This window comes from Notolepis coatsorum (assembly GCF_963971535.1).
Source record: "Notolepis coatsorum genome assembly, chromosome: 14".
Classification (NCBI taxonomy): Eukaryota; Metazoa; Chordata; class Actinopteri; order Aulopiformes; family Paralepididae; genus Notolepis; species Notolepis coatsorum.
The window spans coordinates 19504739-19524686 of record NC_140178.1 but is presented as its reverse complement, the minus strand read 5'-3'; the positions used below and the strand labels follow the sequence as shown (position 1 = coordinate 19524686).

The 19948-nt window shown below is 43.2% G+C and overlaps 1 protein-coding gene across 1 annotated transcript in view; it reads right to left on the bottom strand.

Moving 5' to 3' along the window:
* soul5 (heme-binding protein soul5) overlaps nucleotides 1–5067 on the bottom strand; it is a gene marked incomplete at its 5' end in the record, with an annotated part of 7577 nt that extends 2510 nt beyond the window's left edge. The window contains 4 exons of the mRNA XM_084329033.1: nucleotides 1757–1890; nucleotides 3458–3578; nucleotides 3673–3754; nucleotides 4991–5067. Coding sequence (XP_084185159.1) covers nucleotides 1757–1890; nucleotides 3458–3578; nucleotides 3673–3754; nucleotides 4991–5067 — 414 coding nt within the window. The remainder of the gene's footprint in view (nucleotides 1–1756; nucleotides 1891–3457; nucleotides 3579–3672; nucleotides 3755–4990) is intronic.
* Between the last annotated feature and the right edge of the window lie 14881 nt (nucleotides 5068–19948).

The following is a 19948-nucleotide window of genomic DNA, read 5'->3' as shown; positions in this document are numbered from 1 at the left end:
CCTATCGACTCCTTTTTAACCCTGATGTATTCCACCAAGGACATGATATCGACTATGTATAATCTCATTCTCTCCTTGCGTCCCACCCCAATACACAATATTAAAAGTAAATGGGAGGAGGACTTGGAGGAGGAGATCTTGAGACAAATCTTGAACCAAATGTATTGACAGCGCTTTTTGGATATTCTCCACCTACTTTATCACTTTCAAAGCACAAAGTACACGTTGTTGCATTTACCACTCCTGATTCTGTTGAAATGGAGGTCCTCTGCTCCCCCCTCTCACCTTCACTGGATTAGAGACTTACTATACTTTATCGAATTAGAAAAGATAACATGTACTCTGAGAGGTTCTTCATCCAGGTTCAAGAAAACGTGGGGTTCATTCCTTGTGCTTGTGGATGATCCATACTATTCCAGAATAGCAATTCTCATGCTGCCTCGTTGCATTCATCTGTGTGTACTATAATACAGCGTGATATATTTGAGATATATACATTGGATAAGTGTGTTGGGGTGCTTGAACATGTGCTATATATGCTATACTATATGTTTATATGTGTGTGTATATATATATATACTTTTGAGGTAACATTGTTGTGCGACCAAGTCAGTGTTTGTTTGTTTTCTTGTTTTCTTTTTTTTTCTCTCAGTTTAATGTTGTTGTTATCTGTTCTATGTGGACAATGGCAATACAAGCATGCATATTTTGACTGGTATGTCCTCAAAAAAGTATAATAAACAAACAAAAAAATTATTTAATTTAATTATTTAAAATATATATTTTTACATGCTTTTTATTTTCATACATGATCATGTATTAGCAAATATCATAATAATGTAATAATAATTATAGCCACTATAACTATATAATATGCAAAAAGGTTGCATATCACTGTAAACCTTGTTTATCCGCTGTTCGAGTTTAATCACCGCAACCTCCCAATTAGCCAAAGTACAATGAAATCAACAGCTTCATACAAACTTTTCTCCTTTTATGAACATGACGATGGATTTGGGTAGAGTTTTCTTAGAAGATATTAGAAGATAAAACCATTAATACAAGTGTATATAGGTCTAAGTTGCCTCGGGAGGTAGAGCAGTCGTCTGGTAATCCATAAGTTCCCGGTTCGATTCCCGCTCCTCCCGGGCAGCGTGTCGAAGTGTCCTTGAGAGTCCTTAAGACACTTAAACCCTAATTGCTCCTGATGAGCAGGTTGGCACCTTGCATGGTTGCCTCCGCCGTCTGTGTGTGAATGTGTGAGTGAATGTGTGAGTGAATGGGTAAAATGTGAGGAACAAATTGTAAAGCGCTTTGGTTAAAAGCGCTATATAAATGCAGCCATTTACCATTTAAGTTCACTTGGGACCCAAGTGTTTGGATGAAAGAACAGTCTCTTCTTACTGACCTGTAGTACATCACGCTAAGTGTCAACATTCTCTACTGAATCACACCAAGTGTAAACATTTTAATTAGCTAGACTAAATAGGTATCCAGATGGTGTCCCTCACAGAGGGAACGAATACTAGGAGGCCAGAGGTTGTGTTGAACTTTAGGAAACCAGAAAAGAGATAGCTTGTGTCAAGTGTTTGGACTGTATTCTTAAAAAAAAAAAATAAAAAATAAAAAAAAATAAAAAAATTTATACTGTATGAAGCACATTCACAGGGGTCTCATACAGAACCAGGCATTTCACTGTAATGTACATGTATTTTATACGCGACAAATAAAAAACAAACTTGAAACTTAAAACTACCTTGTCGTCGCTGGGCCGGGGGGGGTTGCCCTGGTGGGCAGACGGCAGCAGGAAGCTCATGGTGTATTCGCGTTTTCCCAGGAATCTCGTCCCCATGGTGATGAGCACAGGCGCTGTCTTGGCGATCTTTACGCCTGTTGGAAGAATACAGGTATTGAGCAGGGATGGAGAGGAGAGGAGGAAGGTAAAACGTGTGTTCTGACCTGTCATGTCCAGCTGCCAACACAGCCTTAAAATACTGTATGTAAAGGGCGGCTGGGTGGCGCAGCGGACATTGCGCTCGTCACCAACGCAAGAGACACCGGTATCGAATCCGGCTGTCAGCGTTGCCTCCGGCTTGGGCCGGCCGTCATACTGACTCAATTGGCAGAGTTAGCGGGAGGGGAGTCGATGGGTGGTAATCTGGACGTTGTAAACAGCGACTACTACAGGTCGGTCAGGGCGCCTACACAGCAAAGACAGGAAAATGGCGGGGGCAGTGTGAGCCTCCTACACGTTACTCCTCGCCAATGAGAGTCCGTGCTGGCAGGTGAAAAGAAGTGACTGGCTGCCTCCACATGTATCAGAGGGGACATGTAATGGGCTTCTATCCTCCCTACGACCGGCCAGTGGGGGGCACATGCGAGCAACGATCAAGACAGGGGAGGGGAGAATTGGCATGGCTAAATTGGGATGGGAGAAAAAATTGAAAAAATGGAGGAGAAAAAGTGGATCAAAAAAAATTAAATACTGTATGTAAAGGAAACAGGTAGATATTGTATGTTATGTTATATAGCCAATGAGTAATATATTGACGTGTTTACGTATTTACAAATAAGTCCATAGGCATATACTACATATTATTATTATTATAATTTTTAATGTTTTCAGAAAATGTTGGGGTTCCCCTGCTGGGGAATGAACCCAGGACACTCACATGGGAGGCAAGTGCCTTTACCTCGAGACTACCAAGACACACTTCTGATAGCCTCGCCCAAACCCTAACCCTAACCCACACTGTTACCTTAAAGGAACACGCCAACATTTTGGGAAATTTGCTTACTGTCTTCTCCAGAGAGAGACAAGAATATACCAGTTTCCTCTCTGTGCGTTCAGTAGAAAGCTATCTGGCTGCATATTAGCCTAGCTTAGCACAATGAATAGAAGCGGACATGTACGGGTAGCCTACACATTGTCCAACTAACACCTCTCCTGAAGGCTACCCGTACATGTCCGCTTTTCTTTTGGACTTTCGCAGATACAAAATATAAGTATATTACTCATACAATAAGTAAATATATTATTTATGGCTATACAATAACGTACATTATGTACCTTTTTTCCTGTGGTCGATTAGTACCTAAGTACATAATGTATATATCACGCCAATTAGGGTACCTTATGTATACTGCACCTGTGTATACTTTAAACTTTACTTACTCATAGTATATATTTAGATTCTAGTGTTTATTGTAACCATATTTATTGTAACGTATAATATAACTGATAGGGCATACAGACCCTCCTGCACCTTGATTACTTATGTTTTCTGATGAGCAGCAGCATCAATATTACACAAACATGTAGTGTACAGACGCAGAAACACTCACTCACTCACTCAATCACTCACTCACTCACTCACTCACTCACTCACTCACTCACTCACTCACTCACTCACTCACGCACGCACTCACTCACTCACTCACTCACTCACTCACTCACCGTCCTTGTTTTCACCAGAGATGTATTTTAATAGTCTTCGGAAGGCTAATACTTTTGCCAACTCCATGGAGAGAGATGACTCCTTTGTGGACACCCACTGTGAAGACTCGTAGTGCCGCACCTGGGAAACCAGAGAGGAAACAGCCCCTGGGTGACAAGGCGTCTCAGGACCGAGACGCACTGGACAGTAATGCGTTGCTCGTTATCTGTCTCACCTGATAATGCTCGTTCTTGCAGACCAGGTCGTACAGCAGGCATTCATCTGTCTCAGTGCAGAAGTCTAACTCAGAGGAGTCCCTGTGTAACCAGAGGGGGAACCATCACAAGTTAAAAACAAACAAAAATAAACGAGACCAACAACAACAACAACAACAATCAAACATACAATGAACAAATCTAACAAACAAACAATCAAACATACAATGAACAAATCTAACAAACAAACAAACAAACCAACAAGCATACAATGAATCTAACAAACAAACAATGAACAAATCTAACAAACAAACAAACAATGAACAAATCTAACAAACAAACAATGAACAAATCTAACAAACAAGCATACAATGAACAAATCTAACAAACAAACAAACAAGCATACAATGAACAAATCTAACAAACAAACAATGAACAAATCTAACAAACAAACAACAAACAAACAATGAACAAATCTAACAAACAAACAATGAACAAATCTAACAAACAAACAATGAATAAATCTAACAAACAAACAATGAACAAATCTAACAAACAAACAATGAACAAATCTAACAAACAAACAATGAACAAATCTAACAAACAAACATACAATGAACAAATCAAACAAACAACAAACAATGACCAAATCTAACAAACAAACAAACAATGAACAAATCTAACAAACAAACAAACAATGAACAAATCTAACAAACAAACAAACAATGAACAAATCTAACAAACAAACAAACAAACAAACATACAATGAACAAGTCTAACAAACAAACAATGAACAAATCTAACAAACAATGAACAAATCTAACAAACAAACAAACAAACAATGAACAAATCAAACAAATCTAACAAACAAACAATGAACAAATCTAACAAACAAACAATGAACAAATCTAACAAACAAACAAACAAACAAACAAACAAACAAACATACAATGAACAAATCTAACAAACAAACAATGAACAAATCTAACAAACAAACAAACACACAATGAACAAATCTAACAAATCTAACAAACAAACAATGAACAAATCTAACAAACAAACAACAACCACAACCAAACTACAGAAAATACACATAGCTAGATATACATGAAATAGATTATTACTCATAATACTCAATAACAAAGTGCACCAACCACCATGTAAACACGGCAAATACATTTGATTCTGATTATTTATCTGAAATAGAACATGTCTAGTTGATTGATATCTTCATCCTCAAAGACACTGCTTTACACAGCTTTACACTATAGAATGTTGACTTTTTCCCAATGTGATAAATATACTTTCTGCTGAGTGAAGTTGGAACAGATTTCTCACCCAACTCTGGCCTCAGCTGTCAGTACCAGCAGCAAGCCAACTAGTCCTGCCAGGTAAAACCTGAAGAGCGTGTGCATACACGCACACGCGCATGCACACACACACACACACACACACACACACACACACACACACACACACACACACACACACACACACACACACACACACACACACACACACACACACACACACACACACACACACACACACACACACACACACACACACACACACACACACACACACACACACACACACACACGCACACACATTTAGAATCTTTATTTATGTCCACATGAAGACAATGTTTAAAGGACACAAATATTATCAGTGCAATTGGACATTATTCTGTTATTATTATTATTATTATATTATTATTATTATTATTATTATTATTATTATTATTATTATTATTATTATTATTATTATTATTATTATTATTATTATTATTATTATTATTATTATTATTATTATTATGTACATTCGTGCCTGGAGGCTATTATTACGTCATCTGCATATCTCTGGACGGGGTTAAAGGAAATTACATTGAGAGAGAAAGAGAAGGCTTTGGCATTACACACGCTGTGTCAATTGTATACCTACCTACTGCTTTCACTGTCTACAACTGCCCTGCACTGTAATTATAGTAATCATAATAATCACAACTACCTCATAAAAGTCTACAATAGCGCTGTACTGTATATACCGTATATATTAGGGGTCTAAAGGTACACGTATCCGTACCAAACCGTTTCAGTACAGGACCCTATAGGTTCAGTATGGCTGTGTACCGAACGAATATATACATATCTGTCTGAATATACCTGCATATAATCCTTCTATATACCTACTTATACACTTGCATATAACCCATATAACTCTGTATGATAGCATGTACAATAATGCTGTATATACTATATATTATCTAGTTTGGCTGCACACATTATCAGAGGTTATGGGTCAGCCACGTCAGGAAGTAAACAAAAGTGCGTTAACTGCATATTATTTTTTTTAAACACGTTACATAATTTTAATTACAGTAATCTTCAAAATGAAAGCATTAACTTTGACAGCCCTAATATTTATATATATATATATATATATATATATATATATATATATATATATATATATATATATATATATATATATATATATATATATATATATATATATATATATATTAAGGCTGTCAAATATATCGCGTTAATATCGCGTTAACTCCCGATTATATTAATGCCACTAATTTTTTTAACTCAAGATTAACTAAAAAAAAAAAAAAAAAAAAATGTTTACTAGACTTCACTCAGGTGTATTATTGATGCTCTCATTGCTACTATGTTTGTTTCTGAAGTGTGTGTGTGTGTGTGTGTGTGTGTGTGTGTGTGTGTGTGTGTGTGTGTGTGTGTGTGTGTGTGTGTGTGAGATATATAGAGAGAGGGGGGTGAGAGAGATGAGGAAGGGGCAAAAGAGAAAGAGAGCTGGGAGAGTGTGTGTGAGGGAGAGAGGGGTGTGTGTGATTAATCAGCCCTTGTGTGTGTGAATGTAACAAGTTCCTAACGTTTTCTTTCCCCTATTATTTCATGCACACTTTATTCATTGTTTTAAATTATTATTTTCTTTTAAGTTATTTTGTGCATCACTCTGTTTTGAATTTGATGCAAATTTGCAATGCATGAGGGTCATCCTTTTGTGTTAAATGGCTGCATAAAGCAAGCATTTGTTGACTCGCATGTTGATAAGAGTATTAAAACTTGGAACTTGAAAAAGATCTGTTTAAGGTAAAAAAAAATGTAAAAAATAAAAATGCGATTAATTTGTGATTAATCGCGAGTTAACTATGGACAATCATGCGATTAATCGAGTTAAATATTTTAATCGTTTGACAGCACTAATATATATATATATATATATACAGATATAGAATCTACAGATATGTAAAAAGGATTATACATATCTGTAGATTCTATATCTGTACATATCCCTTACCATACGTACTCTGGCCAGCTGCTGCTGGCCAGCATGACTTACTACCAAGTAAGTAATAGTATAAATCATACTACCATTTACTAATCTAATCTAATCTAATCTAATCTAATCTAATCTAATCTAATACTATTTGGTAATACAATTACCATGCATAGATTACAAGCAGTTTTCCTCAGTCAACTACCTAGAGAATGTGACGAGTGCCATCCATATTCCATTTACTCAAATCTAACTTACTCCCAAAATAACTAACTACACGGTGAGAGGTTTGACAAAATCACTGAATCACAAAAACCTTAAGTCGTACTTACATTGTGACAGGCGTTGTTTGTTGTTGTGTTCAGAAGATGCGTGCAGCCGCAGAGCTGCTATTTATGTGGGCCAGGAGCCCCTGACCACGCCTCCCGGGACACAACCTGCACCTGCACATGGGGCCACCACACAACAAACACGTGCAGAACTCTGAGAGGGAGAGGAAGGACAAACACATGGTATATAATGTGATTAATAGACATGTTATATAATATGATTAACACCCATTTAAAGACATGTTATATAATGTGATTAATACCCATTTAAACACATGTTATATAATGTGATTAATACCCATTTAAACACATTTACATTTAGTCATTTAGCTGACGCTTTTATCCAAAGCGACTTACAAGTTTTGTACGACAAGTCAGAAGAATGTTATATAATGTGATTAATACCTACACATGTTATATAATGTGATTAATACCCATTTAAACACGTTATATAATGTGATTAACCCATTTAAACATTGAATCGCACATCAGTGGCCCCTTGTCTCTAAATTGACTGAAAGATTCAGCAGACTTCTCCAGCTAAACAAATGGCTCTCAACTGCTTGTGTGCTACACAATGTCAATTACATTGCAAACTTTGACATGTTCTGGAGACGTGAACAGTTGTTCCAAAGGAATGGATTTTCTCTGAACAGATATGGAGGAAAAATGTTCACTTGCCACATTTTCTACTCCATCGACAACGGCCTTGCAACAAGCTCTAAGACAGACAGTACAATAACACAACCTAACTCTGATGACGTCAAGACAATAGAATCGCTATCGGAGGACATACAGAGCAAGCTGATTGCTGAGGGGTCGGAACAACTGGATCGGATCGTGGAGGACATCCACAGGATTACAGCAGAACTAACAGCGCTCCCCCCCAGCTCCCCCCGTATCGACGTCAAGGCAGTATATCGGCGTTCACCATCGCCCCTTCACTCTCCTCCTCGCCCCTCCCTCTTGCCATGTCATCACCAAATTACCAGGCATCCTTTCCCCCCTCTCCCTCCTCATCCCTGCTCTACCCCACCTCTCCCCCCCCCCCCCCCCCCCATCTCCCCCCACCTGCCTTTCACGCCCAAAATGGTCAAACTGGTAAATGCTGGTCGGATTTACAGCCAGGCATCTCCAAAACATCACAAAAGAACTATTCCGCCATCTTTCCTCGACAGCCCACAACTGCAACCTCCGAAACGTCCACCACACCCCCCCACCTCACACCCAAACTACTGCTATCAATTTGTTCCAATAACAAACCTGTTATTGCTGTTCCTGTTCTCACTACTATCAGACTCAAGAAGAAATGCCTGACTCATACTGTAACACTTAGCAACCTCAGACCCATCATCGCTCAGCCAAGGCCGGCCACACCCCCCATCACAAAATCACTGACAATGGCCCTTCTGAATGTTAGATCATTGAGCAACAAATCTTTCTTAATCAATGAAAAGAAAATAATTTGCAATGCATGTTCCTAGTCGAGACCTGGCTAAATGACATTACTGGTCGTGCGACAACGCTGATAGAAGCCTTCCCTCCAAATTATAAGTATTATCAATCGGTCAGACAAAATAGAAAAGGGGGAGGGCTTGCCGCTATTTTATCTACATCGTTTGTATGTAATGACATTGACATGGGTGAATTTACATCATTTGAATATCTTGCTATTGAGCTCAAAGCTGAACTGTCTTTGCTCATCATCACAAGGTATCTTGTTATCACTGCTATTCTGTGCAGTCATACACATGCAGTGCATGCACATGTATGCAGACGCTCAAGTATAAAGTCTGGAGCTGGATACACAGTTCCATATGTAGAAGGGTGGATTATCCCTGCTTGTGGGAGTAGTAGTACACAGACACTGGGTAGTAGGATACTATAGAATTGGACCTATGTACCCCCGTCTTTGGCCCGGAACGTCGTTCTGGAGGTCTTGCAGCAGGAGTGGATGGGGCCCAGGATTTACTAACCTGGGGACTGGTACTCTGGTCTCCCTCGCCTTCCAAAACGGTCAGCAGTAGCTCCCCACACACTCTCACTTCCCCCAGTACCTCCGACAGCCCTCCCACACCCAGTGACTGTCAGTTCAATAGTATTATTGGGCTTCCCTTTAAGCAGTACCCTTCCTTGACCACCTGTATAGACCCTTCAAATGCTATTCTGTGAATGGGGTGTAAGGGTTAAATAATTATGCAGTCACAATATTTACCCAGGGGTTAGATTAGCAAATGGAAGAAACAGACACACACACAGTGCTCCCAATAAGGTCTACTTTGTATTGAAGCCTGGGCAGGTTATCAGTTACAGATAATACTTCCGATTTATTCATACATGGCACCGGGTGCTCTCACTGATAATGTAGGGGAAACTATTCCCACCATAGGCACCGCGTGCTCAATACATTAATAACACCCCGCTTGTACTAGGGGAGACCCAGGCATAAAGTAGAGAAACATTGGGAATTCAAATAACAAGAATAATAAAATACCAAAAGAAAACCAAGTAAATGTGGGCCCACGTTACCAAAATAAAACCTACACTAAAGCCGGCTTAAATTGTTTGGGGTACCCCTTAGACACTGGTTGTTAGCGTTCACTTGAATGGACGTTGATGTGGATACACGAGGTACCGTTCGTACTTAGCCAAGATGGCGGACCCACTCTTATCACCTCTCGTCCAGGTGACAAGATGGCGCCTGCGATCCCGCAAGCACAGCCAGCGGGCTGGGCGAACAGCATGGGCAGTGGTTAGCTGGAGGAGCGTGCTGTGATGGCGACCTCTGCTGGTGGGAAGAGGCGTCCTCTGTAACGTCTGGGGAACGTCCACTGCTGGCTGTTGCTTGCTGCTGTCGCGCGAACTGCTAATACTGTTGCTACCCTAAACACAGCTAAACTTCGGGTCTGGATGCACCCTCCTGCTATATCGGTTGTACTACTAACGCAACGTGGCTGACTATACCACCGGTCTTCAGCACCGCGCGCCCGGTAGTCTACTGGAGTCAGACGGAGCCGTTAGCAGCATGCTAATACACCGCACACTTACTACTATAACCCGTTAACTATAGACGTTAGTCCCATTAACTCTAGACGTTAGTCCTTCGTTCTGTATCGCTTACTCACACACTATCGCTGGTACTTCTAGGATAACCCGTCAACTAGCAAGTACTTCTTATCACCCGTTGCTCGTTCCAACGGGGCTCTCCTCATAACTTCTGCAACGGGGCTCTTCCAGAGCACACGCCCGCTGTGACTGCGACTGTTCACGGTCAAGTCCACTGCCGAAGAGAGCTTCCTGGTCCTCTCGCCCCCAGGTAACTCCCTCTTCCTCGTTGCTTTCCTCTCTCCTCCGCTCCACCTGCCACCACTGCCACTTCGCCCCCTGCTGGCAACCGCCACTGATCCCACTCTAGGACCACTCCAGAAAGGGAAAAGGTGCTTCAATGTTATTGTTAGTGATCCATACTGAAGCCGGAGAAGAGTAGCACCTCACCTCGTTATTAGACTGGGCGAGCTATCCAAAGGAACACTGTTTATCACACGTTATACACACACAGGGAAAGTAACAGTTAGTTAGCACTTCTGAATACTTAGTAGAATATTCAGGCTGCTACACATAGGAATGACGTGTATTAATGAACTCCCCTTTAATGCAATATCCATTGATATAGGAACTTGTAATGATGAAATCCTGTCTGATTTAGTACAATTGCACACCCTATGGCAGTATACCTGTCACATCTGAGCTTTCATACACATGTAAAACATCATACAAGCTTACAGTATGTTGTCACTCTCAGAATATGAGCAGAACACCAGTTCCCATATGAGTTGCTCCCAGATTGTACTGATTGTGAGTGACTTGTAATTATACAGCACAAGTACAGTACAACGAAAAGAGGTTTGGCATCTAACCAGAGTGCAAATGTAACAGTAAAGTGCAATAGTAATATACAATGTACAGGTGATTAAACTGGATATAAAATATATAAATTAGTACTACTGAGTAACAGTGCTAATCAGATGTGTGTGCTATGTATTAATATGTACAGTGATACAGGTATAAAGACACTGTGGTAGTAGTCATACTGTCCAGCAGTGTACTGTAACTTACAGTACACTGCTGGACAGTATGACTACTACTGTAACTAGTAAGAGTAGGTAAGGGATATGTACAGAGTACAGACTATTGTGGGGTTATTGTCACCCATACAGGGCCTTCACTGCAGCTGCCCCCACCCTGTAAAACGCCCTTCCCAACCATATCCGTCATGCAGACACTCTTTCGTCGTTCAAACAAGCATAATGTATTGTATTGTTTTGTTTTGTTAAAGCACTGTTTGCCAGTAAAATTATCCGTCATTTGATAGCTACAGTACAACCTGTAGCATAGAGCAGGGGTTCCCAAACTTTTCAGGCCGGGGCCCAGAAAATAAGGCGTCAGAGAGCCGCGGCCCAATGCACATCGTCTGGCTTTTTTTTTTTTTTTTTTGCCAGGCGACCGATTTTTTAAGCCAAATATCACTTCAATCCTATTAAGTTAGTTCAAGTTAGTTATTCATTTATATGTGCTATTTATGAGAGGGCTAACTTGTTGCAAAATAATAATGATAATAATAATAGCCTCATTAAAATACTATTGTTGCTTCGGTTGTTTTCAGCGTTTTATGTGCATAATCTGTTATTTAGTTTGAAATGTTCGTTGAAATAAGTAGATTTTTCGTTTTTGTTTATTTATTAAGTTAATATAAAACCATATAGTCACATTTTAGAATACAATAGAATAGAATTTTAGAATACAACTAGAAACACTGTCCTGGCCTGCTTCTAAGTTCAGTGGCCTGACAAAAAAAATTTAAATAAAAAAATTAAAATTAAATTATTATTATTTTTTTTAAATCATCTCGCGGCCCACCCGTGGCTGCTCGCGGCCCACCTTTGGGTCGCGACCCCGACTTTGGGAACCACTGGCATAGAGGGCTGTGCCTTTTCTGTCAAAATCTAAGCCAAATCCCTCCGTGGAATTCCATTCAACAGCTGGACAAAAGGCTCACACCCACAGGTACAATAGCCAAGGGGGTTTTAGTTGTCAAACGAAGCAACTTTTATGTTTGTTCCTTCCAAACGTTGACTGTTTGCTCTTACGTATATCATAGTCACGGTTTGGTAATAACCTTCTTGCTGTCTTTTACTATTATTGTACCTTACTACTATGCTGCTATATTTATATTACTATCATTATCATGCTAATATATTTGATGAACAATGCCACTGACCCTTAGCTGCCAGAGATTTAACCTTTCCTGCTGACTTGTTGTTCGCTTAGGATAAAAGTGTCGGCTAAATGATTAAATGGAAACGGAAATGGAATAATGTATTACATAAAACAGAAAGAAAGTAATGTTACTACAAAAACAGGTTACAACTCTGGTTCATTGTAAAGCCTAACATTTATTCTATGGCTTTATAGGTTAATTTCCTCAACCAGACCTGTGGATAATTAATTTAGTAATAAGATAAATTACGTTAAATGATATTGTTTTGATTCATATTTTTACCATGCTGTTAATCAGGAGATAATCAGTAGCCTAATCTGTGATGAGTACACCCTAACCTGCCTCACAATGATCATCTCATAAGATTACAATGGATTTGTAATGCAATATGTATTATGCAATAGTATACGGTGTGTGAAATGTTCTTTGTACATTCTGTCAACCTACTAAAGGTTGTGCCATAAATCTGGCTTTGTTACCAATATTTCTGTGCTATAACTATACCACTATTCTCCCCATGTAATTCCACATTGGATAGACTCGTTGTCCCATGCTTTTCATAATACTCTTGTTCAAGTTGATTCTAGTCAAATCAATTTACTCATTTAGATTTCATAACCTGTTTTTTTTCATAGTTATATTATCATACTGGTCATCGCGTCTCGCTCTTTGCCATTATGAGATAACTCTTATTTCCTAGCACCTACTGTGCTCATGAACAAACAATTTGCACTCATGCACGTGACCAGGCCACGCCCCCGCGTCCTGCTATAAGACGCCGGACATGGTCACACTCTACTTTCCTCTTTTTTTGTTTCCAACATGGACGTTGCAGTGCACTCCGTGAACTAGTTGTTATGAAACGCAGGGAGAAATTACACAATGTTGGGTTTTCGCCGGAGGTTCACCAGCCCCTGGAATCTTCTCGGCACATCCTAACAGCGCATCGGGCCTGTCCTGGGGTTTCCTCATCTCGTGACAGCGGATCGAGGGACGTCGCGCGACGGTAGCAGTCGAGCTACGTCGCGCACAGGTAGGGCCTGTGCTATCAGGCATTGATACTAGCATGAGTAATACTGCTCGTTGTCCCGTGAGACAGCCGTGTGAAGTATTGGCGCGAGGGGCAGGATATTTGGGGAAACATGGTCGTCATGACTCTGTTTTGGATGTTTTCCCAACTATCCTAGTGCGTGCGGCTAATAATATAATAATAATGCAGGACCTGTTGCAGAGGTCTTTATTCGGCATGCAACGACACTCAATGTTTTAGCGGTACACACAGCGGTTAGTTTTTTTTCTTCTTTTTTTTAGCACACACACCGGAACACACACGCATGCATTGTCTCTTTAGAATCGCCGATGCGATTAGTCTCTGCGATTAACCCATCCCGTCGTCCTTCCCCCCCAAGGGCAGCCGGGAGCAGACAGGCGTCAACATGAGCCGCGCCAGGGGACCAATCCAAGTGCTCCTGTCCGTCTTCGTCAAGGACGCCACAGCGTTAGCGATCTGTTGTTGTGCATGTTTTTCCATTGGGTTTATCTTATCGGGGGGGAAACCCTTGCGAGCACGGGGAGAACATGCAAACTCCACACAGAAAGGCCTGGGAGATACCCCACCTGGGTACCTGGCATCATGGAAACCTGGTCCCCAAGCGGGAATCGAACCCTGGACCTTCTTGCTGTGAGGCGACAGTGTTAACCACTACACCACCATGCCGCTGATGCTAATGCTACAATGCTGGGTCTCCGTTTTTTGTTCCCCGCTGAGGGCTGTCTTTACTAAAAGGTCTTTCCTCCTCTTTTTTTTTTTTTTTTTTTTATTGGTCTTTTTCCCCCTCCATTTTCCTCCGATTTTCTCCCATCCCAATGTTAGTCGTATGCCAATTCCCAGTCCCTTCCTGGTCGCTGCGCTTTACCCCCCACAGTCAGATCATTTGGGAGAGTGGAGGCTACCACGTGCTTCCTCCGACACACGTCCAGCCAATCACCGCTTCTTTTCACCTGGCAGCGCGGATTCTCATTGAGAGGGCGTAGCGTGTGGGAGGACCACACTATCCCCCTCACGTCCAATCCGCGCTTAGCAGGCGCCCCGACCGAACTGTAGGAGTCGCTGTTTACAACGACCCGGACCCACCCCGCCAGCTTCTCTCACCCTCTGATACAGCCAATTGTATCAGTGCAGACGGCCAGCCAAGCTGGTGACAACCCCGGAGCTGTGAGCTGGATTCGAACAGGCGAACCAAGCTCACAGCTCCGGGGCTGGTGACGAACGCAATCTCCGCTCGACCACCTAACCGGGTCTTTCCTGGATAGGTGGATAGGTTGAGGCTCAGGGCTGGTGTGCTTTTTGTGGATCTATGAATTGTGTGCGGGACTGGTGTTCTTCTCTGGTCTGCATCCCCTTAACAATTGTGTGTATGGGCTAGTGTGTTAGTGGAGTTTTCGTTCATTTATTCATTTACCCCTTCATGGGTGCACACCACAGTGGAGGTTGCTGCATACCTACTAGTGAGGCAGTGCTTCACTAGTAGTAGTCTTTTGTCTGCAGCCACCACTGGTGCTCCGTGCTTGTGAAGCAGGTGGCATCAGTCCTTTGCCTCTGACATGGTGGAACGGTGTCCCACCCTGCCGACGCCATGAGGCGAGTCGGCCCGGCAGGTGGCTGGTGGGCTGTTAAAGCCTATACCACCACGGTATAGAATTAGCAGCGTCTGGCAACATTGTTCGAATTGCTGTTTTAGCGTACGGGTACCAGAGGCTGCTGTTCGGCTACTCTCTGGCTCCCCGCATCTTCACCAAGTGCGTGGAGACCGCGCTGGGGCCTCTGCGTCGTCGGGGGTTACGAATTGTATTCTGCCCTGGACGACGTTCTGGTCCTTGGCCGGTCAGGGTAGATCGCCAGGTCTCATACCAGGCAGGTGGTGTCTCACCAGCCTGGGTTTTGCTGTAGACTGGAAGTAGAGTTCTCCTCTTCCCAGTCAACGGGTGGAGTACTTGGGCTTTTTCTAAGCTCAAGGTCTATATGGGCATCCCTCTCGGAGCGGCGGCGAGTGGTTGGGCGGCGCGTTCAGGAGGTTCCGTCGTAGGACGGTTACGGCGCTGTCCGTGATGCGCCTGCTGCTGGGGTCCCTCTTGGCCTCCTCTTCATGAGGAGGATACAGAGGTGGTTTTTTCCAGTATGGAAATGGACCCAGTGTGAGACATGTGGAAGCGGCTGAAGGTTCCCATGTCAGTACTGGGGGACCTCGTCTTCTGGGGAGGTTCTGGTGCCCTCACCTGCGGGGTCCCCGTGGGCAGCAGGCTGTCACACGTCACGGTCTTCACCGACGCCTCCCTCATGGGATGGGGGGGGGACCATGCTGCCCAGTCTGCGCTACATTCAATGTGGTGGAATTGAAGGCAGTCCTTCTGGTCCTCAAACGGCTCGACCACCTTGTGGTGGGCAAGCATGTTTTGGTCAGGACGGACAACATGACGTCAGTGTCGTATATTGTCAGACAGGGAGGAGTGCGCTCCCCCGGTCTGCACCGGGCGGTGGTTGGGCTCTGGCTATGGGCGTTCTCCATCTGCTCTGCCTGAGGGCTCTCCACATCCCCGGCAGGGTGAATGTGGGTGCAGGTGTGATGTCGCGGGGCGATCCTCACCCTGACGAGTGGGGACTATGTCGAGACATGGTCGGGCAGGTCTGGGACCGATTCCGTGGCCGTCCGGGATTCTGTACGCATTCCCCCTCTTACACCTGATAGCTCAGCTGTTGGGGCGGGTACGTCGGGAGCGCGGGACTTGGTCCTGGTCGGGCCGGGCCGGGGCTCAGCTGTGTGGTCCCCAGCCCTGATTCAGCTCTTGGTGGCCCCGCCGTGGCCTGTTCCGTGGTCACCGCGGGCCCTCTCTCAGGCACGCGGAACTCTGTTCTGCCTCCTTTTCTGGGGCAGCCTCTAGGCTTGGCTGCTGACAGTGTGAATCTGGTGGGGATGCGTCTTGACTATTCTGTGGTTAACGCTATCCGGTACGCGTGCGCTCCGTCCTCTACCACAGCTTACGCTGGGGAGTGGCGTATGGTCAAGTGTGAGGGCGGTACATTGTTCAGCCACCCTCTCGTAGAACATTCCTGCTTGGCGCTCGGCGTCTCAAGCCTGTGGAACGTTCTCTGTCTCCGAGTGGGACCTCCAACTGGTCCTGGGCCGGTTGTCGGAGGCCCCGTTTGAGCATCTTGAGCAGGCGCCATTGGATCTGCTGTCTTGAAGACCGCGTTCTTTTTGGCCATCACCTCCGCTAAACGCGTGGGTGAGCTGTGTGCTCTCTCTGTGCGGCCTGAGTGCCTGTCTATTTGGCCGATAGCGGTGCGACTCTGAGGCCTAATCCAGTCTTCGTACCAAAGAATATCCGGAGCTCTTTCGCTCCAGGGATATTGTGGTTCAGGCGTTTTCATTCGCCTCCTCACGCTAGTGAGTTGGAGGCGGGCCTTCACCTGTCGTGTCCTGTCCGTGCACTGGGGGTTTACCTCAGGACTCGGGCTCTCAGGGCTTCCGTTCAACTGTTTGTTTGTTACGGTGGCCCAAACAGCACCTGTCACATTGGTTGTGCGGGGGCGTTGCCTTTTGCTGCACGTTGGCTGGACAGGTCCCCCCTCAGGCTGCTGCCCTGTTAGGGGGGGCCTCGGTGGAGGACATCTGTGCTGCGGCCTCCTGGTCCTCCCCGGGTCCCTTCGTTAAGTTTTACCTCATGGACATGACTGGGGGTTCTGTCTCCAAGGCGGTTCTGAGGTTTGGGACCTCCCCTGCATCCCGCCAGTGGTCCTGCCTGTACTGTGCGTTTTCAGGGGTCTTTGGTTCCCCCTTTTTCCGCACTTTGGTGGAGTTGACTGCCCCCCCCCCCCTTCGTTAGGATGGGCGGGTGGACGGGACTCACCTTACACAGACACATTTTAACAGCCTCAAATGGCTCAGGGTTGAGGAGAGGGTCTCTCAAATAAAACTCAACATGACACACAGGATACTCTGGAATACTGTCCCTCAATATCTTAGAGGATATTTTAACATGGTAAGGGATGTACACAGACATGCCACCAGGGGTAGTACAACAGACATCGTCCCAGTGAGATGCAATAGAAAAATAGGCCAAAACTCATTCCTATATTCAGCAGCAGTACAATGGAATAGCCTACCAAGGGAGTTGAAGCCCATAAACCCCTTCTCCACTTTTAAACCAGTTTTAAAGAGGTGGATCATAAGTAGCAGAAGCTGGGAGTAGTGACCAAAGAGTTTTTAACACTTTCAGTGCCACGAGGTGGCGCCAGAGTTATAAGATAAGATAAGAGATAAGATATTCCTTTATTGATCCCCTTGAATGCCACCATCCACTTTAATGTTATCGTTAATATCGCCTAATCTATGTTTTAAATTATGGCTATGTGTCTAATATGCCCGTCGCTTATCAAAGAATCCTTTTCCAGTCAGTGCTGTCAAGGCAGATTGGTTTTTTATCGCTTAATTTCCGTTTGAGAGCATTTTGAAAAGCACCCATTTTGAGGTAAAAAAAACAGTCCATTCTGGGCCATTCTATGATAATCGTCTTTTACTGGAATATTCCAGAACGTTGATATTTGTCTGCCTATTTATGAATCGTTTTCAAATAAACGCTAGATGATCAATATTATACGTACACGCACGCCCATTCAAGCCGCGCACGGATAATCGCCGTGTTCATTTCCTCTTGGATTTTTACAGTGAAACCGATAGAGGACATTTCACAAAACAGCTTATATCTTCATCAAAATGAGTCTGATTATCCTAACACTGATAACATAGATTCCTTACCTGACATCAGATGGTATCCAACTGGTATATTCCAATTCCTGATCACCATTCGAAAAAATCGATAAGTGTGTAGATCCAACGTGATACAGTAGAACACATGATTCCGCAGGGCTCAGAGGCTCCAGAATGAACTCTGATAACCCCGGCTGCATCAGTGGACTGGAAAATGTGGAGTACAGGATTTTTTTCCCAATCCATTTTCATTGAGTCCATTCCAAAATCCCTTATGTCATCTGGGAGACGATAGGGGGCGCTTTCTTCCACATCTGATCGCCGGCGGCACTCGGGTAGACTAGGGTAGGCTCGCGTGATGCAATATGATTTCAGATCGCTAAATAAAATAAAAACGAGATATTAATAAACCCGAGAAAACTCGTGAGTGGCACTGAAAGTGTTAATATGTGTTTTTCCTTTTTATTCTTTTATTGTCTATAAAATGGAATATTATTGTATGTATTTTTTTTATACCACACATCCTGACATACAGACACTACAAACACCCACGTCCACACACCAGTACATAAATCCACTGACACCAATGATGAAGGACCACAATGGAAACAAGCCTATGGCTTTATTGTGTTTATTTGAATCCTATTGGTAAATGGAGAAATATATACCTGTTCATATTGTGATCAAATGTATATGTGTGATTTCCATTCTAAATCAATAAACTATTCTATCTATCTATAACTCCCCTCCTCCCTGGTAGTGGGGCTTGCGGGCCCTCAGGGGGTACACTTGTCGGGTCACGCGTCTGCTCTGTCCCATATCTCATAATGGCAAAGAGCGAGACGCGATGACCAGTATGATAATATAATGAAAGGTTATCCTATAACCTAGTTATATGAATACTGGCACTGGCAGAGCGTCTCGCTCTTGGCGCCCTGAGGTCCCTTGGTTGGGTTTTTCAGTGTTGAAAACTTTTTTCCGAGGAAGGTAGAGTGTGACCATGTCCGGCGTCTTATAGCAGGACGCGGGGGCGTGGCCTGGTCACGTGCATGAGTGCAAATTGTTTGTTCATGAGCACAGTAGGTGCTAGGAGATAAGAGTTATCTCATAATGGCAAAGAGCGAGACGCTCTGCCAGTATTCATATAACTAGGTTATATGATAACCTTTCGTTATACATATCAAATGTTGTGTTTCAAATCATTATAGCCTTCAAAACATTAGCCTATTTTCTTTCTTCTTTCTTCTCATACAAAAAAACATTTAAGATTTAACATTTTCAACCATCTTAATCCTGTTAAAATTATTGATTTATCTGTCAACTCTGTTAGGGAAGAATTAGGTCTCATATGCACACTATAACATATCATTGGTTAAAATAAGCTTCAAGTACCTGGGGGTCCACATCTCAGAGGACCTGACATGGACAACACACATAGACTGAGTCGTAAAAAAGGCAAAGCAGCGCCTCTACCACCTGAGACAGTTAAGGAAGTTCAGGATATCTGGTAAGATACTCCAGTCCTTCTACTCCGGAGCTGTAGAGAGCATCTTGACTAGAAACATCACTGCCTGGTATGGCAACAGCACGGCACAGGACAATAAGGCCCTAC